Below are 25,403 nucleotides of genomic sequence, written 5' to 3' on the forward strand. Positions count from 1 at the left end.
CCTGATGAAGAGGTGAATCAGTCTCCCACCAAGGGAATTACACGGCTGCTTGCAGATCCCTGGGGACTGAATAGATACGAAGCGGAGAGGCCAAGTTGGCAGATCTGATTGGTAATCAGTATTGATACTCCATTAGGACTTAGGGCGAATTCAGCAAAGCAATCGCCTGTAAATGGATGTCAGGCCCTTGGTCAGGTGGGTTCAAACACATATGTTTCCTATGGAGAGCAATAAAAAAGCTGTTAGGAGTTTCTGATTCTGATAGAAAGCCTCTTTGTCGTGTGCTGGACAGCGACGGATGTGGAGTGGATTGCCGTCCGGTCCGTACTTAATCATTTTCTTATCAGCGGTGGCTGTCAGAGCCCAGCTGAGCAATGACCCCAAAAAGAAAGAGGAGACATGAAGGACAGAGCTTCTCCTCTTGCTCGTCGGTTGTCTCCTTTTGAGCTCAGTGACAAAACAGCCTGTTGACGCCGGCGCTTTATTCCACCTCAAATCCCCTCTTGATTCCCACTCTGTGAAGGTTAATGGGGGATAAAGAATTTTGTCGTAAAGCTCAGTGGCTGCAGTTTCACTCGTGGTCCGATCTTTGAGCCAAAAGGCAGGACAGAAAAAGAAGAGGGGGATGGGGGGGGGGGGGATTTATATCACTGCCAGCGGTCACTTGTGAACAACTTGTCATCCTGGCCTATTTCAGAACGATCTACCCGCCGGTGCCAAGCTGCGGATGCTCCAAGTGCAAGGGCACACAGCTGAAGATGTGCAGCCGGGGTTTGCCGGTGATGAATCCATCAGCGTGGCCGTACTGTATGACGGCACCGCATCTGAACACGTGGGAACCCCCAGAGAAACCAAATCCTTCCCTTCGACCGGAGAAAGTGACGGCATGAAGGTCAGATGCGGGCTTCTATTCGGGACAGCAGAACTGTTTGACATGCAGCAGGAAACCTTTGCCTCCCTAAAGGTCTGAGGAGCCCTGAGGAAGTGAACATATCTGTTACATGCTGTCTGGGTTCACGTCTTCATGCTGATATTCTCACAAAGCATGAGTTCACTATGAATACAGCGCCAGGAGGGAAATTAAAGCGTGGGTCAGCTGTTTGTAATCAAAGCAAGATAAATGCTGCCCCAAAGGAATCGCTCATCAATAAATCAATACATTAATAAGTCAAGGTAATTATGTGACGTAAAACAGAAGAATGTTAACACCAAACAGCAATAACAGGAAAGGTGACAGATATTCAAGCAGGATGCAGCATTTTAGACGTTTTTGCTTTTAATTTCCAGCAGTTGTTTCCTCTCCAGCCGGCTGAGCATCAACATCCTGACAACCACAATGCAGTTTGCTTAATTAGAGTTGCAACATGATGGTTAAATCCCGTTTGACTTCAATATGGAATGAAATGGAGATATTTCAATTAGCAGATGAGATAAATTAGGAAAGTGATTAGGTCACACGGATGAAACTTTATGAATCACTAAGCAGTGTTCAGCAGCAGTCGGAGGAGATTTAGACGCTGTTTTCTAGAGCAACACTGCCCCCATTTGGCAGGTAAGGTGTATTACTTGTGCTTAAGGTTAAACAGTTACGGTTTGTGAAATAAAATAATAAAACCTCATTATACCACGTGTTTGATGTTCATCTTTTTATTCAAGTCAAGTTATATATTCTGACACATTCTATAATTTAATTAAAATACAGGATTGTGTATAGAATTATGCAATTTTATTTCTTAACCTTGTTCTTAGACCTGTAAGTAGTAAATCAAAACATCATAAGTCTTTATTTGTTCTATATTTGTATATTTAATCTTAAATTACCATGCTTACTTCACAATATAATTATTCTGAAATGCGGTGTGTGTATTCTTATTGATTACACTTTTCTGTGTTGATGTGTAAATTAAAAATATCTGCATATTGTTTAAGTAGAATGAATGTACATAGGGTTCAGTGTTATTACTACTTTATCTACTCATATACATATTAGCTTTACAATAAATCAATAAGAAGTGTGCCGCTGTGTTAAAGTGCAAACATTAATCTGAATGAGAGTGTAGAGATCCATCCTGAATCCACTCTTCTTCTCTTCCTGTTTGTCCTGTGGAGGGTTGAGGGAGTTGGATGCAACCCAGCATGCTTTAGGGGACACTGATCCCTCACCTGTATTATAATGGGATAATGAGCCATTTCAGAAGAAGCCATCAGTCACACATTGAGGCTCCTTCTTTAGCACAATAAGGTAAATGATGATCGGATCACAATGGAAGGACAGATGGGACATGCTCGAAAAAAAACAAAAACAACTTCTAAGACTCAAATCCTTTAATACTGAAGCCTGCTGGCACTGAAACGCTGAGCCAAAGCTTCAAAGTGTAGTTAAACTGTGATTTACCCCCAGTAAAGGCAACAATAAAACGCTGCTGACCGAGTTATGATTGTACTAAAATCAAAAATGTAGATCTCGAAACAAAAACGTTCCTTTAAAAGAATCTGCAACATTTTAATAGATATTAAATGTCACTTGGATAAGAGTTATGAGATAATAGTGTGTAGTGTATTAGCTCTATCCCTGGAATCACAGTCAAACCTGGCAACAAGCACGTAACCTGTGATTCACCGTTGCTGCCACAAGAGGTCAGCAGAAACAAAGGCCACCTACACTAAATGGTTTGTTTTGATGGCACTGTCAATAACGTAAGGTCTTAGTGTATTGCTTTTTTAACTACAAATGAGAAATGCTGGCATAAATTCCTGAAAAATCCTCCGTCTTGCGCAGCCGCAGCTTCCTGACTGCAGCGTACCTGTCCATGTCCCCCCACGACGCCATGACGTTGCAAGCGCCGGTTACCGCAATGCACTCTGGGACTTGTTGTATTAATGTCGTTTATACCGGTGGCCGTAAAATACTATCTCGCAGGCCGGATGCGATTGTGCCGCGGGCCGGACGTGGCCCATCGTCTTACATCATCATTGTATGAAAAAGACATTTAATGAATGACATTAATGAAATACAAACATTAATTTGAACATTTATCAAAACATATCCGTTCCTTCCCTCTGTGAAACTACGCATGCGCATTAGTGTCTCCGCTGTGCGTATGCGTGTGTGTGCGTGCGCGTGCGTGTGTGTGTTGATTAAAAAATGCGCTCCAGCTTGGCGCAGCGTCACAGCGGACTAAACCAAGTTCAGCACATTCACAAACAAACATAAACCTTGACGCCATAGATAAACAAAAACAAATTTATTATATAGAATTTAATATAATGTACTTTGTGGTAGTTTGTCAATATGAGCCTACCTGTAGAGAGAAACTAAAGCTCTTCAAATCTCAAAAGGTCCCCCCGCCCTCAGTCAGCCATGGTTTCACCCGGATCAATAAAGTTCCCCGGGAAATCTGAATGTTTGTTTTCCCTCAATGAGTTGAAGTCAACAGGTAGGAACCTCACGCTGATGATGCTGCAAAGCCGCACTTTCTCGGCCTGTGTGTTTAGCTTGTGTTTGTTATTTTGAGGACCTGTGTGTTCTCCTGAGCACCTGTGTTCTCTCTCCGCAGGCCTCTTGAGCCTCTTTAATGTTCTCTCCTTGTTTGGAGCCGGAGTGGCTGCCGCGGTGCAGGCTCCTGCTCCGCCATGACACTGATGCTTTTAACTGTTTGTTGTGATTTGTGCTTGACCAATTTTCCACAAAGACTTTTTGATGAGCCTGCGCGTTGTAAAGTGAGTCAGGTAAAGCAGCATGCACCACTTAAGCTGCTTGCATCGCCGTCGTCCCGTCTTTTAACCTTTAACCCTAAACTAAGGCCTGGGTAGAGAAGTGTAGTGTAGCTGCCTCCCAGAAATCCAACCCCTCGTCCTCGCCTGGGAGGTGGAAACAGGTCGAGTCCAGGTTTGAGTCCAGACAGGCCGGGTAGCTCTGCTAGCTGAGCCTGTCTGGACTCAGCTGGAGCCGAGCTGGCTAACGGGGCTCTGGTACCACAACACAGACACACACCTGCACTGAAACCTTTAATGAGCACTGAGACCGCAACAAAAGGTGCATGCACTTAAAATTTAGTCAAGTTAAATTTGGAATTGACTAATGACGTAATCTAGTCTACTTAGCATTTTTCACATTTTCTGCCATTTTGACTGTCACCTAAAAGTCTTAAGTCAGTTATTTCCTTCCAGCTCCTCATGTCTCCACTGGAGGACACTGTAACAACCGCACAAACTCCTGTAGTGTAATATGGTAACACGTCCATCACCTGATGGAAGAACCAGGTCCGAACCCTGGGGGGAGTAAACTGGTTTATACTGCAGCGCCCTGTGAACTCTGACCTCCATAGGCTGGAAGGACTCTATACATCAGATTAAGTTACCTTTTTTCTGCATCAGTATGATTCATATATACCAGCAGGTGGCGCTACTTTAGACTTGCTGCACATTTATGGTCCCAAAGTTAACACATTACAACACATTTACCCATTGTTTAAGAAGCTGTTTGTTTGTTGACCTACAACACCTTAGTCACTTTACTCCAGCACTCGGGTCTTTTTATATTTTTAATTTACTCTGTTCACTATAATTCTATTTTCTTAATGCTGAGTACTTTGCACAAATATCAATAGGTTGTTGCTGCCATGTCAGAAGACATTTAAATAATGATCAACCCTGTATTTCACTGTGAAGATGACTAATAGACTTGAAACTTAGGAGCCTGATATTTATAAGTCATGATTTAAACTAGTGATCCACAGGGAATGACGGCATGATGTCAGTGTGAAGCCTCAGACCCCAGAGGAGCTGCAGGAATGTGACTGTGCTTTAAAATTAACACATCCATGTTGATCCGGTTTATTTTTGATATTCATACAGACTTTTTGATGCTCACTGCGTTTATTGATCCATGTATATGCTGAATGTCACGTGGTGAGAACAGTAAACACAACCTCGCCCTTTTGCCTATGTAATTCATGCGAAGGATGCAGGAATGTTGCTGAGGCTTGTTTTCCACCTGATACACTGATCTGATCCCGGGGGGAGGGGAAGAGAGGGAGAGGTGGGGGAGGCTGTCTGCTCTCCGACGCCATCACCCGGTGGAGCGCAGGCAGGCAGGCAGGCAGCCGGGCGAGCAGGCAGGCAGGCGGGGGGACAGCAGCGCATCCTCGGAGGGTTTGCAGGGAGGCGAGCAGCAGAGGAACCCGGAGCTCCTCCGTCTGGTGTCGGGGTGGAAGAATCGACCGCCTGGCTCGTTGTTTTCCTTTTATTTCCAATGACACGACCGGCATAACAAACGACGCAGGCGTCGGAATCCGCCACTACCACCATCATCATCCTCATCATCAGCTGCTGGGTAGGTCATCGTGTAGTAGCGCGGTAAGATGCTTACAAACAAGAGCCAGAGATTTACGGGATTGACGCGTAAATCTGCCGTTTTCTCCTCATTACGCACAGATGGACGCATTAACATCCACGCTCTTAACGCAACACGGGGCTCAGTAAATATGGGTTAGTGGAGCAGAGCCGCACGACCCGCGGCCACACGTGATTGTTTTTTTACGTGTAATCGATTCCCACCTCAGTTGTGGAATGCAGACCGGAGAATTCCTCTGAAATGAAAGTAAAATTCCGAAATAATGGCGGAAAGCGGCGCATTGGGATGCGGCAGCAGCATCTTCACCGGTCTAGACAGAAAAGATCACAGGCCTGCAGGCTGCGAGGAGAGAGGGAGTGTGTGTGTGTGTGTGTGTAGCATACACTATGAGGCTTGTTTTGATAGCATAGCAGTTTATCCATCTTCTGTGCAAACATATTCAGACCTGATTTGTCTTTATTATTATTATTCCTCTTCTCTATCTAAGCAGTCAGCTGATCAAAACAGAACATCTCTCCACATGTTCTCTATATTTGGAGCATATTGTCTCTGTCCCCACCTTCTGTCCTCACTCAGCAGAATCCCCCTCTCACTCCCTCGCTTCAGACATTCTGTTGCAGCCATTTAAGGCGGAATAGGATGCAAAGTCATTTTCCTGCTCTAATGTGGCTGCAGAGTGACATTCACACACAATCAGGCGATACTTTGTCCTAATTGTTGCAACATGGGGAAAGTGTGTACGCCGTCACATATGTGTGTGTGTGTGTTCTAGATGTCCCTCATCCACCATAACCTCATTCACAACAGTGTGGCCTTCACTTCCATCCCTGATTAAATGGCCTAATAAAAGTTGAGGCTAATTTTAGATTCCCAGTCCTCATCTGTGGCATGAATATTACATAGCCCACATTGTTTCACCTTGGGAATACATTAGGAATGGCTGCATGCTAATAAAGCCTTAATTTTGCAGCAATGACTTTGGGAATAGGGAAGTTTAATGCTGAATAACAGAACATGGGGCTCATAAACATGGAGGATGTGATGTTACAGCTGGACACAGTGTGGGTCAGAGTGGAGGGGTGTGTGTGTGTGGAACTTCATGCAGTTTGAGTTAATATGAGGACACTTTATGTACTTAGTTCCTCTTAAGTGTGAATTTTGGTAAGTAGCAAGTTATCAAATCAAACCCTCTTCTCCTTTCTCTCTCTTCCTCTCCCTCTGAAGTCCATACTGTATTTTGAGTTTCATTTCTAAAAATCAGACATCAGGGGGATTTATCTGCACTTTTCTGTTAAACCTTTGTCTCCACCATCACAGCACGGTCGGCCTGAAGAATCGGTGTTAAATTGGAGATCTTTGGGATGAATCTTATCGTAGTGAAGAGGAGTTAAAGGTTCATGCAGGGAGAAGGTTTGTACGTTTCCTCATGTTCTCCTGCACCCTGGGGGGTTTGTGGATTAATGGAAGTTTAAATCAGCCGTATTAATCAGTGTGTGTGAGATAATAACCATTCACTCATTTCACCACAGGGGGTGAATAACAATTATTGAATCTTGAATGGGTGTGAATCAGTCTTTGTGCCATTGTATCCTGCTAGTATCAGACGATTACGTTATAGGATAAAATGAACGCTATAGCATAGTTGATGGTGTGTGTGTGTGTGTCTGTTCCGGTGTGGCGTTGAGTCCATGAGTCAGTGTAGAACTGTCCAAGCAGCTCTTGTCTTTTAATCTTTGAGCTTGATAGAGTGTTGGAGGTGATCGTGTTACTCGTGGAGGCGTCTGGCTGTGAGCTGGGGCGATGCTCTTCCTCACGTTCACTCTTAAACAGAGACCGATACACGTCTGACTCCCTGTGTAACTCTATTATCAGACATACTGTGCATAACGTACAGTTGGAGCTTTGAGTGTTTGCGTGCTGAGTCGAGTGTTTCGCAACGGAAGCGACTGACTTGTGGCATGAAAAGGGGAAGCGCAGGGGAAATGCTGCCGTCAGTGTCGGGTGGTGAGGGAAGACGTTGGCTGCAGTCTCACGCTCTCGTGGTGAAACCGGGCGAGACGAGGTTACAGCCAGGAAATCGGAATGGGGTCACGTCTGCATCGTACAAAAGGGACGAGTGAAGCTGTGTAACTGAAGAGTGCTGACCTCACTCTGTCTGCACATCTCACATACAGTACATGTGTTACATCGTCCTGTGTATTTATATTTAATACTGTCAGGAGTTAGTGGCCTCTTGTGAAAGGAACATACCAGAACGTCAGCCTTCTTAATCGGGACCTGTTAGGGGGTCTAGTTTGAAGTACTGTCTCTCTAAGACCCCTTACTCTGGTCTCTAGCACCAAACCTGAGCTGACCTGCTTGACTTGTACCTTGCTACACCTCAGGGAGCAAAGGTCGTCCACCAGAGGCCTCCACCGGACTCTATTCTGGGGCCATGTCCCAAGCCGTGTCCGTGATTTTGGCACAGCTAGCTTCACCACAGGCCCGCTGGCTAGAACATTGCCAGGTGGTTCCAGAACAGGCGGCCATGGCAACCCTAATGGCCCCGGTAGTAAATCACCTGCCATATATCGCCCCTGTTTGGCTCCGGCTCCATGTCTGCCCATACCTCCCACAAAGAGGACGAGGGGACGGAATTTGGGAGGTCGGCCAAACAATCATTCATCAGTCTTGTACTTTTTGGGGCGTTTCTAACACTTTCACATCTTTAACTTACCAAAGAAATTCCACTTCTACACTTCTACTCTCCTTATCTGCAACATCGCCGTGCACACTGCAGGGAAACACTGGTGGTTAAATAGTCTTGTATTTTTAACCTATTTTCATTGCTTCAGAACCGATTACCCTTTGGGGACAAACATGGTGATGAAGTGACTTTAATCTTTTAACTCTTTTCATTTGAAAGTTTTATACTTATCGTCTCTGTCATCTCTAATAACAAAGATCTTAACTCTGGCAGTAGCTTTCTCTTATTATCCTGTCAGTAGCTTTGTGTCAGACGGTTCAAATTGAAGATTTCTTCCGGATAGAAGCGATGCCTCCAAAGATCTCTCCATGAATTCTTCAGCTTGTGCTTCTGCGGTGGATGTATTGATCCTTCGCCGCGGCGTGAGTGACGGACACGCTGTGCAACCTCAGCTTGATCTCGACGTGGAGCTTCGTCCACAGAGGCCGCTCCTTCTGCGCTCGCTGACGGCCCACATTTCTTCATTACAGACAAACAAAACACACTCTTCCTCCGCCTCCAGGGCCGAAGACATCATGATTTATGTGTGAGGAAGTCTGAATAGGTGGTTGGATACATTCTTAACTCCTTGAGCTCAGGGTGTGTGAGAGCCCCTCGGCCTGAATAGCAACCGCTTGGACTGTTTACATTTTGAATCCTATCTTAAAAAATACACATAATCAAGAAAAAACAACAAATCTAAATCCAGATAGGGTAACAGAACTTTCCCCTATAATCAGAACTATCAGCTTTTCTTAGCCGTCGTGCTTCGTCGTGCTTCGCCGCCCCGCTGCTCTCGGTGTTTCAGTTTGAATCGATGACCCAGAATGCCGTGTGGCGACTGCACTCCTATAAAACTTTAATGACCTGCACATTTCCCCTCTTAGTCAATGGGTCGAGTGGCACAGAAGGAAACACTTGTGCCTGCGGTAACTGTGAGCCGCGAGCACGTCTTCTTCTTCTTCTTCTTCTATGGATCGAATGGAGAAACATGCTGTATATAAAAAGAAGACAAGATAAAGATTTCATAAACGTGTCCCACAGGACCTTTAGGTACATAAGTGAGCTACAGGATGAATAACTTATCAGGATCTATACATATTTCATACCTGTTATCATTTAGTGCGGCTTTTTATTATTAATAACATTACGTGAGCGAGGAACACAGCTTAGTTTGTGTTTGTGAAGCCGATTCCACCTCTGCTTGATGACTCATCTCATATCAGATCTCTAAATCAGATCTGAGGAGCCGTATCTTTATTGAAGCGGTGGAGATGAGCGATTATCTCTCCCCTCTCTCGCTGGCTGGGCTGGGCTGTGCTTCATCTTTGACTGACAGATTCTGTAACAGGATTTGCATCTGTGTGCCGGGTTCAGAGGTCACGTGCCGGTTGATGTTTTGGACTGTGTGACTCCGGCATGACCTCTCTGCAAATCGCCTGCACATGTGTCACGCACATCCATACAGCCTGAACTCTTTTATTGCAGTGAAAGTGGGGCAGCGCTGTGCTACCTTAAAGCCTTTACGTCCTAAGCTGCTTTAAAAAACAATGTTCTCTCATTTTATGGTGCAATAAAAAACAAAATGGTGTAATAACACTTGAGGTTTACACTGAAAAAGAGAGAGACAAACCTCTAGGTAATATGTTGACATCGGCATGTAACACACCTGGGGAGATGATTGTCCTTGTTGCAGCTGGCCAATCAGAGGGGAGCAGGCTGGGGGGAGGAGGGGGCCTTAAAGAGACAGTGCCTAAAATAGCAGGAAGGGAGAGAAGAAGTAGATCCATTTCATTTAGCAACACTCCAAGTTCAGTGCTGCTCTTCCAGGTTTTCCTTCCCCTCCCTTTTTCCTTCAGCGTCGGTCCAGACGACCCAGTGGGCCGGTCCAGCTGGGTCCAGAGACTAGCTCACCTCTTGTGTTGCTCTCTTCCTTCTTGCTCCGCCGAGTCGCAGCGGCCAAACGCTCAACAATACGGCTTTGTGTCGGGCCACCTGTGGGCAGAGGGGAGTAGGAGTGAGTGGGTGTAAAGAGGCATGCGCTCTCTCTTAGTCATCGCCGAGGCAACACAGACACTCTTTGTGTGGAGACTGAAGAAATTTATGATACACTAATTCCAACACACTTTAGGATTATTATTTATTCATTTATTTCGTCGCCGCGCTGCTACATTATGGACAAATCCAGAGGCTGTGTGCGTTGGCAGCACTAATTGGGGGAAATGGTGATTATGAGCGTCGCAGTCAAGTCACAGATATTTGCTTTTGTGGGACTTCCTCCTCTTAATACTTGGAACATTAGTTTCGCGTAGTTGAAGATTACCGATCTCGCTCAAGATTAATGATCGCTACGAAGAGAAAAACAAATAAAGACGAAAACATAGATCGGTGTTGAGGCACTGGGCAAATGGAAGTGGGGGTAGTAACTGTCCTTGCCCAGATGGACGTCCCTAAAGCCGCTGCCCCCTGGTGGTTGTAGCTCTCTATAAAGCCCTAAGTTGTTTATGCCCGCTGAATTAAGACGTACGGAACAATCCTTCACTGTGAACGTTCCAGATTTATTACTGTGGTTCTCCTAAAATCAGATATTATACGAGATGCTGACTGCCAGAATGAGCTCAGTGGAATAAGAAATATGGAGGCGGAGGGAAGGCGGTGGTGTTTCTCATCTCAGGCTCAAGCGGTTAATGGCTTGTTGTTGTTTTGGATGCAGCAGCGATTGCTTTCTGTGTACGTTGCGGGTGGAAGCGATCCGAGCGCTGCACCAACTCTCTGTGTGGTAGAGTTGTTGCCCGCCGACGCACACACCCCTACACACACACTAACCCCAGTTGATTAAATGTAGAGCAAAGTGCCTACACAGAAGCAAACCACCTTCTATTGAGTATTGACGATTTTTCTCCATAAATCAGGCTGGAATAACGACTCAGGGAGGAATCAGCCCGACTCGCTGCACATGGAAACACCAGCGGACCGTTAATCATCCCTAACTTGTGCCTTTTCTCAATCTTCCAGGTTTTATCTCCGTGTAAAGACGACATCATCCCAATCTGAGGCTCTGAAAAAGCAAAACATCGGGGCCTCCTGGAACCAAAAGCAACATCTCACCCGTCCAGCATCGGTGTCCCCAGGGAAGATGTGACCGGGACGAGGAGCCAAGACAAACCTCCAACAAGGCCAAACAAGGAAGGGGACGGGGATTACGTGATTGCTATGGACCGGCGGGTCAACTGATACCTGATCTCATTGGCCTTTGCCTGCTTGGAAGTGTAAGTCTTCTATTAATCCTTCTGACCACGGCCCAGGTCAATTTCATTACAACTCCAATCAGTGCAGGGAATCAATAGAAATCCAATCCATTAATGGGGAAGAACGCCACATGTATGGTGTCTCCTTTCCAGCTGAGGCTAATCGCGTTTCCAGATCACGCATCCAGATGTTTCTACCCTAAACTCCGCAGCAGATGCATCGATCCAACCTAAAGATACAATAACACAGGAAGAGGAGGAGGAAGAGTGTGATAATGTTTTGGAATATGTCTCATTATCTACACAGACCCCCTTCACTTCACTCTTCTTCACTTCGCGCTGCGTTTGAGGCCCGTCTGCTCTGATTTAGCAGACGGAGCGGCTTCATGCTTTCTCACAGCCTCTCTGTGCGCTCAGGATGTCTTCCCATTATCGCTGTTATCTCCAAAACCCAGAATGCAGACATCCATCTCCTCCCGTCGCGCTCCCCCATCCCCCTCCTCTTCCTCTCGCTCGTCTCATCCCGTCTCCTCCTCTCATCTCTCCTCCGCCACACTCGGGCCCGGCGTGTTTGTTGCTCCACTTCATCCTCTTCCTCAGCCTTTGACAGCTAGAAGTGGTGCCTGTTTCTTGTGACTCGCTTTCTCTTTTTTCTCCCTCTCTCCTTTTTGTTCTCCCTCTCGGAAAAAAGGAGAGATCTTTTTTGTGTACTAGATATGTCCTCTATTCTGTGCGCCAAGCGGAATCAATTTGTCTTTTGAGGCGGTATTGATCCGTGCAGAGACTTGAGTGGATGCAGTTTATCTGTTTGATGTATTTTGTTATGGCTTGAGACGCCACGATACAGAGAACATGCAAGCTCTTTGAAGCAAATGGGTATTATTCATAACAAAATGGCTAATATCAGTCTTTTGATCTCTCCTTTGATTTATCTGGAAGCCACGTTGACATTTAGAAATGCTAACTCACAAACCAGGAAGCTGAATTACACAGTTATTCTTATATAGTCTCCATGCAGTAAAGCCAAACGTGTGCTGTGTATCATTCTGTCCAGTTCCATGTAGGACTCAATAGTGAGGTTCCTGTTTGTTTACATGTTTACGAGTCCCCCTGCTGGTCAGATAGTCACACTGCACTTCATGTTCCCAGATCCGGTGCAATTTGTTCTAACATTTTCATTTCTAATGGCTCCACGAGCTCCAAGCAGCACTTCAGCCTACATATCAGCTCGACTCTGGGTTTCATAAACACCATAGCCTGCCAGGAAATGACAGACACGCCGTCGCCCGCTCAGTGACCCGTGCACGCAGCATGAATTGCAGCATGAGTCTGTGTGAGTGAATGCAATTCGCCCAGTGGGTACATGTATGTGTGTGTGTGTGTGGGAACAGGTGCCGATGCTGTCAGCTTGTTAACACTGGGGAGAGATTTGGCTCCTTCAGTGGTGCATCACATATGTAGCCTTTGGCTGTGGGACTTGTGTGTGTGTGTTTGTGCGCAGGCATGTGAACGTGAGGCGTGAACAAAGCGCCGAAACAGTGATGAATTTTCATTCAAGGAATTAATTTTTGGCTTTTGAAACGTGCACAAGCCATCATTTGACCTTTTTAATTCACAAAGATGGTTACGATAAAAAACGGACAATATTTTAGAGTAAAATCGGCTTTAAAATTGGTCTGAATGGTTGTCTATGGCTAAGAAACTACGATCAGGATCCGCCTCAAAATCCCTCACACACACACATATCGTCCTTGTTGGAGGTAAATGGCGTACATCAGCACATCCTGTCACGCTGGAGTGTTATTCGTATTGGAAATCTGACACCAAAGCCTGAACAGAGGGAATCAGATAATGATGAGCAAGGCCTTTTTTGGGGTAGAATTTTAATGGAAATCACCCTAGTCACCCTTGACTGCACCCCTCTGTGTGTGTGTGTGTGTGTGTGTGTGTGTGTGTGTGTGTGTTGTACCATATAGTGTTGCACAGAGAAATGCCCCCTAATGTTTTAACCAATAATCCTCCATATGTTTTGACATAAATCTGTCTCTGAGCACATTGTTAGAGTTTTATCACTTAGCTCCGGTTTCTAGAAAGAGTATTTATACCAAACTCTCCATTTGGCTCAAACATCACAAATGAGCTCCCTCGGTGTCCCCGCTTCTCCTACCAGGGCTAAATTGACACGTTGAGTTATTCCAACCTCTATAACGAGACAAGACTTGGAACAAAAAAGACAAATTAGGCCTCTCAGATGTTCCTTCTCTGGTTTTTTGGGGGGCAGATTTGTTCTCGTTTGCTGGCTTCATTTGATCATCTCCCCTGCTTTCATTTAGAGATCAGAGGAGGAGGGAGGAGGCGCGGGGAGCACAGGTTTGGTAGGAGATTGGCTGCGACGGCTAAAAAAAGGATAATGTGCGGAAATCGATTGAGTTTTAATGTCGCCAGGAGCCTGACACATGAGCCTCTAAGCTCGGGACTCAATTTAATCACTAATCGCTTCCAGCAGGAAAGTTTAAGAAGAACGAGTCTGGTTTTGCACTGCAACCACAATAAGTGTGTATGTCCTGCTTTGCCCTGATGCGTGGAGACGCGACCTAACAAATCCTGCGTCTAGCCTCAAATAGTCTCCATCAATCCCCAAAAATCCCACGGAGGAACTGGTTTGTGATTTTATCTTCCTGTTATTCGTTGTTTGATGTCTGGATGTGAGCTTTAGATGAGCTGCTGCTGCTTTCACAATGATGCTGCAGGTCTACACACACACACACACACACACACACACACACACACACACACACACACACACACACACACACACACACACACACACACACACACACACACAGAGTCATCACCAGCAGGAGACGTTTCATATTCCTTTGCTGCCTTCTAGTGGATTATGTGAGGAAGTGCGCTGTCTAAACTCTTCATCATTTCCCTTTCATGCACAGTGACAATGGTGTTGTTCCTGATTGGAGTCTCCACCCCCCTGAATCATTCCTCTCATGGGAACCAAACCGCAGGTGATAACAACATGAAGATTAAAACACCATGATGAGATTGTTTTGTTTTGATTGTTGATGAATTTGAGATGAGATGAATATGTAAATGTGTGTGTGTGTGTGTGTGTGTGTGTGCGCAGAGAACCCCACTCACCAGGGAGCTCACGTGCTGCCCTCCACTCTGGTCATCTCCCTGCTGCTCATCATCATCGTGCTCCTGACCATCTATTGTCTCAGGTGAAGGTCACGCACACATGCACACACACACACACACACACACACACACACACACACACACATAGACGCACACACATGCACACACACAAATGCACGCACACACACACGCACGAGTCCTACACTTTTGAGTCATGATGTAATCTATAAAACACTTAAAAAATTGTGATTTTTTCTTTATAAAATTGTGCAAATTGCTTAGTTGTTTATAAATTACTTTTACAAAATGTTTGTATTTCTTAATTGATAAATGATAAAATCTGATGAAAATACACTAAAATGTGATTCCAAAAACATTTGTTTATGTGGAAATGACCTCAAGTATTTTTTGAGGTCAAATCAAGTTATGTCACAGGGCTTAAGGCCACACCACTGACACACACACACACACTCTCTGTAGTGCGCGTGTGTGCATGGTGGCAGGTGAGGACACAGGGTGCGGGGGTTGGGGGTTGGAAACAGGCGGTGAGCAGAGCCTTATGGGTAAACAGCTGCAGCTCCCAAGTAAGGAGGCAAACAAACAGCGAGGTCGTCTTGGGCTCATTCAGCGCCCGGCCCTGACCGCGTCCTCGCCGCTCCTCATGAGACGGAGCAGCTTTCCTTCGCTCACATGGTGGATTATTGGCGTTTTGTTGTTTACCGGCCTTATGTGCTCAGCAGCTGTGTGTGATATCTGCCCTTCATCCTCTTCATCCTCTCTCTCTCTTCTTCTCTCTGCTTAATTGACTGCAGGTTCAAGAACCACAGGAAAGCTCTCGTCACCTCGGTGGATAAAAAGATTCCGAATGGCTTCTTGGATGAACAAGGTACAATAAACCCATTTCGAGAAACGAACACAAGACGCTTCCCCCCCCGCCAAATACTTTTTTATTCCATTTTCAAATGTACATTCTTTTATGTACTCGGGGAAAGTTTCACGATCTGCCGTCCGTGATCTCTGGAAAGGTTTCCGTTGACTCTTAGCTCTGCAGGCAGGAAGGGAGCCATAAAAAAACACCACTTCAAGTAAGGAGGGGGGAAAAAAACAGGAGAAATAAATGGAAAGGCCAAATTCAGAGTTACGACAGCTTCATGTAGCGGCGGGCGGCGGCATGTTTACGACTCAAGAAATCATTTCTGTCGTGTACCCACAAAAGTAGGAAGTCTTAATGGCCATCAGGCTTGTTTTCGCAGGTGCAGCGAGCGCTCGTAATGTCCTCTGCTGGGAAACGTTACAGGCTCTGACCGCAATATCCTCCTCCTCACACAGGGGAGCAGACGGTGGTCCTCCTCCCCAGGTCTCCCTCGCCATCCAAGAGGTACTTCCCCATCCTGCTGGACTCTCTGGAGGAGGAATACCGCGTACGCTCTGCGGACGACGGCAAACTCTTCAGAGAGGAGTTCAACGTAGGTGCAGCCGCAGTGTGTGTGTGTGTGTGTGTGTGTGTCGCTAAGATCTCTCACTCCTCCTGAGATGTGTAGGAGAAATGGCCGTTAAAAGTTATGTGGTTAGTTCCTTGATATGAATGTGTAATAAATGTCTTTATTGTCTTCTGAGGTTTGGTCGTCTCTTTACAGTCGCTGCCCTGTTATTACCACCTTGGGTCCTTTGAGGAGTCCAGCAGGGAGCACAACCGGGAGAAGAACAGATACCCAAACATTTTACCCTGTGAGTGCAGCAGCCGCAGACATTATTAATAAATGTATCGATCACCACGACTTAAAGGCAGGAAGGCGATGATGGCCCAAATCAAAACAACTCTCTCCCCCTCTCTCTCTCTCCCCCTCTCTCTCTCTCTCTCTCGCCCACAGATGACCACACCAGAGTGGTTCTGAGCCACGTAGACGGACATCTGTGCTCAGACTACATAAACGCCTCCTACATAGACGTGAGTGATCGTTACGGCTCCTGTTTTTTTTTTAAATGCAGCAATATCGAGCAGTTTGGCAATAATTCTGTCTTGTCCTCACTCAGGGTTTTAAAGAGAAGAGCAAATTTATTGCGGCCCAAGGTAAATTAGAAATGTATTTATATATAGACTGACCTATTTCCCTCTGCCTGGATTTACAAGGTGGATATTAATACTGATTTAGATGACAGTAATAGTAAATATTAACTTAACTGGAATTAAGGAATATAAGTGTAAAGTTCATCCTGTAATAGATTCAAATTAAATCTAAATGAGTTAAATGACTGTGATCTCATTTTTTTCGTCGTGCCTCAGTTTGCATCATACTTCTCTCGTCCCACTTTCAGGACCAAAGCCTGAGACTTTGGCCGACTTCTGGCGGATGATTTGGGAGCAGAAAACATCAACAATAGTGATGCTGACCAACCTGAAAGAGAGGAAAGAGGTTTGTTTGCTCCTTGAGACGGACCTCCACACACACACACACACACACTGCTGCCTGTGCTCCAACCCTGCAAAGCTCCGGCCCCCCCTTTGTCTTCTCATGACCCAAAGTCACGGGCGTAATTTATTTGACCCTCGGCCGAATTAGAATCCATACCAGAGTGTCACCCAGCAGATTACTTAGCATCACATTAAATTTCCCCTCAGAGGGATGATCAATGCAGCGCCGGCAGCAGGTTTGATACTGCAGAACAGAGACATCGGGGATCAATGACGGAATAATTGTTGATAAGATCCTGAGAGGCTCGATGATAATTAGTCTGAGAGTCTAGTTAATGAGTTGAAACATCACAGCGGAGAACTTATTGACTGACAGAGTGCCACCGATCTTCCCCCTGATTGCCTGTGAAAGATGGCCGCCTGTTATTATTGTTGTTGTTGTCCTGCAGGAGAAGTGTTACCAGTATTGGCCCGACCAAGGCTGCTGGATGTACGGGAACGTCCGAGTGGCCATGGAGGACTTCACTGTGCTGGTGGACTACACCATTAGGAAGTTCTGCATCCAATATGTGAGTGAACAGTCGAGTAAATGATGGAGATTAGAAAGAGCAGAATGGAAAAAATAAAAATAAACCACTTCCTTTACAGATTTACCCTAAATGTTCTGTAAAGATTGATTTTACTCTGCAGCAGATCACTGAAAATGTAGTTATAATGTAGGAATATAAGGAAAATAAGATAATAAAGATAATTGGAGCCATAAATCTTGTGAAAATAGAACAAATTCATGCTTTGCTCCGTATTTAAAATCAAATAAAGAGGGAATGAACTGGAATAGAACCTATGGATAATTTATGATGTCATTAAAAGAATACAGAAAATGGATAGTGTTACATATAAAGATAGTTCCAGTCGTGTGTGTGTGTGTGTGTGTGTGTGTGCGCGTGTGCGTGTGTCAAAGAAACACATTGGAATAGCGTCAAATGATCAGCATACCACACATTCCTATTGACAGACACACACACACCATTGTGCGTTTGCGTTATCTGTCCTGCCCGTGTGCCTCTCAGCAGGGCAGCGACGGCCCCAGAGCGCCGCGGCTCGTCACCCAGCTGCACTTCACCAGCTGGCCAGACTTCGGGGTGCCGTTCTCGCCCATCGGCATGCTGAAATTCCTCAAGAAGGTCAAGACTGTTAACCCGTCCTACGCTGGACCCATTGTGGTGCACTGCAGGTAAGAATAAGACACAGACGGACAGATGGACGGAGACATTAAGGGTTTAGATCGGGATTTAACTCTACAGAGGAGAGAAGAAGTGATTTCACGTGTAGATGAATGGAGTTATCAACGTCTTTGAGCCGGCCTGGAATGAGCGCCGCATCTGTTTGTCTGGTCAATCAGTGTAAATCCTCAGTAAAGCAAACGTGCGGGCCGTGGCAGCAACAGGTGCTGAGGGAGCCGAGCTGGCTGCTGCTCCTGAATGGGGCCCATTGAAGAGGCAGCAGCAGCAGCAGCACCCCGTCGGGGAGTCCCGGCTCGCTGCTCCCAAAGGTGCCGTCTGCGGAAATGACCCTTGTAAATCTATTAGAGGGAGATTGTGGCGAAGCGGTTGCACACATGCACGACTCTGACTGCAGCTCAGGCTCAGGGTGGAAGGAAGGAATCCTAAAGAAATCAACAGTTGAGGTTTGGTTCAGTTGGGGGAATTAGCTGTTAACTTTACTTAGTATCTCCATTTTCTGCTACTTTCTACTTTAATATTGTTCTTCCTTCACATTTATGAGGCAGTTGTAGTTCTTAGTTGCTTAATTTGATGGTTTAAGTACATGTTTTAATTCCATAATTGTTACTTTTCTGCTCCAAACTCTCCAAAACCAGAGATACAAGGTATTCAGGTGAAAACCCTCACATAATGATTTAACGCTCTTTCATTCTTTACCTCGCACTAAAGTTAAACACAGAGTTCTATTTGTCGGTATTCTTCCACTGAGCTCGTTCATTTCCTTCATGGCTGTAAATCCGAAAGCGAACGGGAGAATCAATACGACACGGACCGGTCTTTGTTCTTTTCCGTACATGTTATGTTGTAGTGGCTGCAGACAAACACCTCGTCTCCTTGCTCGTCTCCTTGTTTGTCTCCTGCAGCGCCGGCGTGGGGAGGACGGGGACGTTCATTGTCATTGACAGCATGATCGACATGATGCACATGGAGCAGAGGGTGGATGTCTTCGGCTTTGTGAGCAGAATACGAGAGCAGCGCTGTCAACTCATCCAGACAGATGTAAGCGTTGACCCCGGACGACCTGTTGTACCTCGGACTGACAGCTCAACTCAACGCCCCGGTTTGTGGCGTAAACAAGCGGGGAAGGACGCGAGAGAAGCAACATGCCGTGTGATTCTAAAATAGACGGGGAGAAATAGTTTGGCAAACTAAACCAACTTCTCTTCTGCTCCTTCTTCCTCCTCCTCCTCCTCCTCACGCTCTCTGTGTTCCTCCTCAGATGCAGTACTCCTTCATCTACCAGGCTCTGCTGGAGTACTACCTGTATGGAGACACAGAGCTAGATGTGTGCTCTCTGGAGGGCCATCTGCAGAGGCTTCACAACACCCGGGCTCCCCACGACAGGCTGGGCCTGGAGGAGGAGTTCAGGGTAGGAAGAGAGAGAGGAAGTCGTTCTTAAGCACTTCAGTCGCCTGTGAATCCTGGAACGTCACCGTGCGTGGAGAGAGATTTTCATGGAAAACTTGCCCAGGGTGCCGCTCGTGGCGTCAGAAATATCAATGCTTGTGAATCGTACAGAATTTTTTTTTTAAGGCGGCACAAGAATTTACTGGAGGTTTGCTGGTTCTCCACAGTAACAGTCCCTGCTCCTCTTCCTCATAGTTTGTCAATAATAATATATATTTACGACGGCTGTTCTGTGCTACTCTTCACCTGTTGTTGTTGAATCCTGTGTTTCACCGTTTCCCCCTTCGTCTCCCCTCGTCTTTGCTCCCAACAGAAACTGACCAACGTGCGCATAATGAAGGAGAACATGAGAACCGGGAACCTCCCTGCCAACATGAAGAAGAACCGTGTGCTGCAGATCATTCCGTGTAAGGAATTCTCCGTTACTCCCAGCACCTCCATAATACATCACAAGTAACATCAAAAAAGTAGCACCGCAGACGCCGGCCCTTGGATATCCCGCTGAACAATTCCATGTCTGTGTGATCAGCGACATTCGGACACGGCTCGCATCTCCAAAAGGGGAAAGACGGGATACAACGTCTTCCTCTAACAGTGCGAGCCGACATGTGCTTTGGCTTGTCTGGCTTTAATAAAACACTGAAAGTTTTATTAAGCTGTTTCTTTTTTTCCCCCGTCATTCTTTTCAAACTTTTATTTTATCAGGAATCAGACGTTGGAAAGTTTATTCATTTTTTTCTTCTTCCCTTGTTTTCCGCTTGCAGACGACTTCAACCGAGTAATCCTGTCAGTGAAGAGAGGACAGGAGTTCACCGACTACATCAATGCCTCCTTTATTGATGTAAGCATTGGCGCACGACCTCTTCTATAGCTCTGCCATAGAAGTCTATTTAAACCGTATCGTCTCCTTCACAAAAGACGCAAATATATAAAAATAAAAAAGAAGCTAGTGTTGTTGTTTGGCGCTCTGAAGTGTGTTGTTGTGCTGCATGACTCTTCCCTGCAGGGCTACAGGCAGAAGGACTATTTCATCGCAACCCAGGGCCCCCTGTCTCACACGGTGGAGGATTTCTGGAGGATGGTGTGGGAGTGGAGGTGCCACTCAATCGTTATGCTCACGGAGCTGAAGGAGAGGGAGCAGGTAGGTACAGTACGGAAGAACAGGCTGGAAAATGGAGTTGTTATATCCGATTCTTCCGTTTCTCGCTCTGTGTTGTTGCTATTTATTTCCCCTCTTAAATGACTTGACTTTTTTACTTTACACCTCCTGAAATTCTAAAGCAAAATATGGATTTTATGCCAAAGTAAAGGAATCTTATTCAGCTGTGTTTCCTTCTGACCTTTCCCTCCGCCAGGAAAAGTGTTTCCAGTATTGGCCATCAGAGGGCAGTGTAACATTTGGAGATTACACGGTGGAGCTGACGGGAGACACTCAGTGTGAAACGTTCACTCTGAAAGACATGCTGCTCACCTACAGACCCGTACGTGCCTCCTTCCCACGCAGCACACTCCCCTCACATAAACATCACAAATGCACATATTTATCTGCTTCTTCCTCACGCAATCTTCCAAATGAAAAACAGTTAAAGATTTATGAAATTCAATGGTACGATTGCATCATGGGAAAAATAACCGTTAAGTCTTCCTCCTCCTCCTTCTCTCCTCCTCCTCCTCCTCCTCCTCCTTCTCCTCCGACCTCGGCAGGAGAAGCAGTCGCAGCACGTCCGGCACGTCCACTTCCACGGCTGGCCTGAGATCGGAATACCGGCGGAGGGGAGAGGGATGATTGACATCATCGCTGCTGTGCAGAGGCAGCAGCAGCAGTCTGGAAACCATCCCATAATTGTGCATTGCAGGTGAGGAGCCTCAGCTGAGCGGAGCCACGCAGCTCTGATGTGATGACTGAGCCGGAAAGTAACCAACCTGCATTTTAACACACCTGAACTTCACTTTAGCAGATCTGTTTTGTCATATTTTTATTTCTATTTCCCTTCGTTATATTCCGGTTTACACTGCAGTCACCGGCTGCTTCCCAGATAAAACCAAGAGGAAAACATTCTCTGAGATTTCCTTTCCTTGAGTGTAAATGTAAAGGAGGAACAATGTCTTAAATTCCAGGGAAAATCTGAAATTTGGGGTTGAAATCTCAAATAGTTGTGATTTAATTCTCTTTATTTAAATCAAATCCAGTCCAGATTGGAGCATTTTAACTCTTTAAACGTTTTAATTCATCAGTTTTCCTCACTGTGAGCACTTTGGACATTTTCTGATTCTGATTTCCGAGTCCAGAATGATATCGGACAGAATTTCCTGCGGCCCGTTTGCTCTCCCGCAGACGTCCGTCGCAATGAATCCTACATTTCCCTTAGTGGACCTGGTGTTCTGCGCCTAAACCACTTATGTGATCCCTTATAAAGACTTAGCGGCTGAGGCTTTGATCAGAACCTCGCTGCAGGTGAAGTGATTCTAAAGCAGCACGCCCCGGTGGGATTGATCCAATCCACTGATTCACAGTCAATTAAAACCTCTCAAAGTGAAATCTCCTCTGACTCCCACTATGATTAATCTGATAAGATGAGCTAACGACAGGAAATGGTGTCATCACTCTCTGCTATTCCTTCATCACCGCTCGTCTAAGAGGGGCTTTTTAAAGCTTTTTCTTGGCCCCCGCGGGAATGGGGCTAACCCGCTGCAATCCCCAACGTCTCTCTCTACACTCCTCTTCCCAATCGCACGTCTCTCTTACTCTCCCTCCCACTCTCTCTCTCTCTCTCTCTCCATCTCTCCATCTCTCCATCTCTCTCTCCGTTCACTCGTCATTGTAAACATTGACTCAGTCAAACGCCGAGCCTCCAAACTGATTAGTGTTAGCGTTTGGATTAGCTTCTCTTTAAGTGAGGATGATTATTAGCGCCGTTACACAAAGGTCACCTTTTCCCCGCCGAACTTTTCTCTCTCTCTGTCTCTCTCTCTCTCATTTTCTTTCATTTAAATGGAAAAAAGGATGTGCTGCTCAGATTACACAAATTTCATCGCGGCGCGTGTTGGAGAGAAGTTGTTAGAATTTCAAATCCCCTCTTCTGGCTGAGCTGCATGTCTAAATTGTTCCGAGTGATTCTCATTATTTAAAGAGCTCATCGGAAACTTGCAGGCGGAGATATTGTATAAACACCGCAAGCCCCCCACACCCAAGGAAAGAATCCCACTCTGCTAGCATCCTGGTGCTTTTTTCAAAGGTCTTTGGGCAGCGCGGCGTTATGTGATGTGCTTGCTGATGGTTCCGTCCTTCATGTTGCAGTGCGGGGGCCGGGCGGACTGGGACCTTCATCGCCCTCAGTAACATTCTGGAGCGCGTGAAAGCTGAAGGCCTCCTGGACGTTTTTCAGACGGTGAAGAGTTTACGCATGCAGAGACCACACATGGTTCAGACTGTGGTACGCGCACACACACACACACACACACACAAAGCAGCACTCATACACATACACACATATACATACCTTCGCCAAGGCTGGAAAGAAATGATGTGAATAAAATGAAAACTTGTAAGATTTCTGATTTCTGTCATTTTCTGTTTTTTAGTTTTGATAAATTTGACAGAAATATTGGGAAAACTTCCTTAAAAAATGTTTAATTAAATAATTTTTATACGTTATATTTTTGGCGAAATTGTTAAAAACATGCAGGGAAAACTTATCTTGAAATGTTTAGGAATTATTTTAAATCTGCTGCTGGACCTGGATTCTCATCAGAAATCCACATTCTATGTTTTGTAAAAAGTCACTTCCCAACTTTTTTGGGTGTAAAGCTGCAAACTAACAACCAACTTTGACCTCTGTGACCTCCTTGGCTCCGTCTGTTCCACTTGTGTCTGCACGTTCTCACTTTTCCGCCTCCCTCTTGTCGTTTTTCTTTCCAGGAGCAATACGACTTCTGCTATAGGGTGGTTCAAGACTTTGTCGACATTTTCTCCGACTACGCCAACTTTAAATAGCGCCGCCGTCACGCCGCAGCGCCGCCGCCTGCCGCCGCTCTGCATTCTCCTGTCAGATTAACTTATGCAACTTTTTCCTGAATGTTATTTTCTAAACCGAAGCCCTTTTTACATTTTTGCACTCGATTACAGCTCTGAGGTTTAATGTAACATAAGTGTAACATAACTGAACACGTCTGTGGCGTGGGGGAAGGCGGGGTGGGCGGGATCATTAAGTCATTCAATGTAAAGAAAAAGAATACAAAATGTAAAATATATCAGGGTTTACTCAATAACGTGTCACTGAATATGTACAAAGCTTTATGTTTACTTGCATAAGTCTGAAGGCCGATGAGAAGCTTTGAGGCTCTACTTGTATTTCCACTCTAAGCACTGTACATAATGTATAGAATATAGTATGTGATGGTCGCTGCTTATCTATAATAACTCTATAAGTAACCATAGCTGCTCCTGTGTTGTAGAGTCCCTGCAGTTCTCCTTCATTTAGGCTTTAATGTGGACTCCTCATGCCTTTGTGTTGCTTATATTGTCTTTATGTTGCCGCTCAACATAACGAGTGACTGCGGAGAAGAAGACAAACTGTGTGTGATTTTATAATTAGGGTGAAACGACGAGGACTTGTGCTAAATGTGAATAATATTTATGATCTTTATGACTTTTCAACATAAAGTTTGAGATACATCTCCTTGCATTAGACACAGCAAATTACCTCACATCTGTCTGCGAATAACTTAACAGCTGCTGCCTGTTGCAATATCACTCAACTTTCTCTAAGTTTCTTTTCTGCCTGTGGCGATGTTGATTTAGTGGATTGGTGCCTGACGCTGCAAAATGCAATCAGGCCACACATACTAACACGTATCCAAACACATAATCTCTACAAATATGTGTCTAACGCCGCATCTTTCTGCTCACATTGCAACATTTTATAGAGAACAAGCTGACTTTTTACACGCACGTTTGCATACAGCAGTGCCATTCTGATTAGAAAGACGGTTCTAGTCGTGGGAAACTTGTCACCAGGTGACACCATTTTAATAGATATAAGCCAGAATGATGTTATGTTTACGTTTAGGTACCCAAGATAGAATTTTATGGATATTTATCATACGTCTGTCTTCATTTAAGTATTATGGGCAATGTTCTAAATAAAGCAGTGGTTCTCAAACTGTGTGGCGATGTACAAACTGTGGACGAAACAAAGCACCGACACGCCTGTATGTAGCACATGTGCAAGTTTACAGAAGGAGCACGAGACGTTACAGATGCACATGTGGAGTTTCCTGCAAAACATGAAAAACGTCATTCACCATCAAAATAAAATCAGAATAAATCAATAATTGGTTTATAATTTGCCACAGAACACAATTGTGGAGATTTTTTGATTTTCTGAATATTGAATTTTCTGAGAGATTTTTGGAGTTATTTGGCGTACCACTGGGGGTACGCGCACCACAGTTTGAGAACCTTTAACCATAGGAAAAGTGAATAATTGTTATAGATAAGTGAGAAATATGTGCAGTGAGAACCAAACTGAGGCGTGCATGCGTGTGTAAGAGGCAGCAGTTTGGTTTGGTATCTAAACACCAAGCGTTTCTCTTTCTGTTTACGTCTGTCGAGCAATAAGCTTTGAAGTCTTTCGTCTGCGGTCCAGACCATCCGATTGTATTTGTTCCTTCATTATCCTGGAATTGGGTTCATATTTGGTATCATGTTGCTTATTTGATGTACATAACTCCTCATCCTGCTCATTAACCATCAGTGAGGTTTTGCTGGTTTGCTTGACCTCATTTTCCACGTTTAATTGTGCAGTAATGGGGC

The 25,403-nt window shown here is 45.3% G+C and overlaps 1 protein-coding gene across 3 annotated transcripts; it reads left to right on the forward strand.

Annotated features, from left to right (window-relative positions):
* Positions 1–5,120: 5,120 nt before the first annotated feature.
* LOC142991669 (receptor-type tyrosine-protein phosphatase epsilon-like) lies at positions 5,121–25,403 on the forward strand. 3 transcript variants are annotated; one of them, XM_076141764.1, is made up of 22 exons: positions 5,121–5,335; positions 6,674–6,766; positions 11,097–11,350; positions 14,281–14,352; positions 14,472–14,568; positions 15,298–15,371; positions 15,815–15,951; positions 16,123–16,213; positions 16,357–16,433; positions 16,520–16,556; positions 16,802–16,899; positions 17,348–17,467; positions 17,969–18,132; positions 19,045–19,180; positions 19,401–19,550; positions 19,902–19,995; positions 20,353–20,429; positions 20,595–20,729; positions 20,944–21,069; positions 21,293–21,444; positions 22,887–23,022; positions 23,508–25,403. In XM_076141764.1, exons 4-22 carry the CDS (start codon positions 14,286–14,288, stop codon positions 23,580–23,582), a joined length of 2,043 nt encoding a protein of 680 aa, XP_075997879.1. In that variant the 5' UTR covers positions 5,121–5,335; positions 6,674–6,766; positions 11,097–11,350; positions 14,281–14,285; the 3' UTR covers positions 23,583–25,403. The 3 variants fall into 3 exon arrangements, with proteins under 3 accessions (XP_075997879.1, XP_075997880.1, XP_075997878.1); XM_076141765.1 differs by lacking the exon at positions 6,674–6,766; XM_076141763.1 differs by lacking the exon at positions 5,121–5,335 and having other exon boundaries at positions 6,579–6,766.

Source organism: Genypterus blacodes, unplaced genomic scaffold (assembly GCF_046128005.1).
Source record: "Genypterus blacodes isolate CSIRO-AG114 ecotype Tasmania unplaced genomic scaffold, CSIRO-AGI_Gbla_v1 ptg000020l_1, whole genome shotgun sequence".
NCBI lineage: Eukaryota > Metazoa > Chordata > Actinopteri > Ophidiiformes > Ophidiidae > Genypterus > Genypterus blacodes.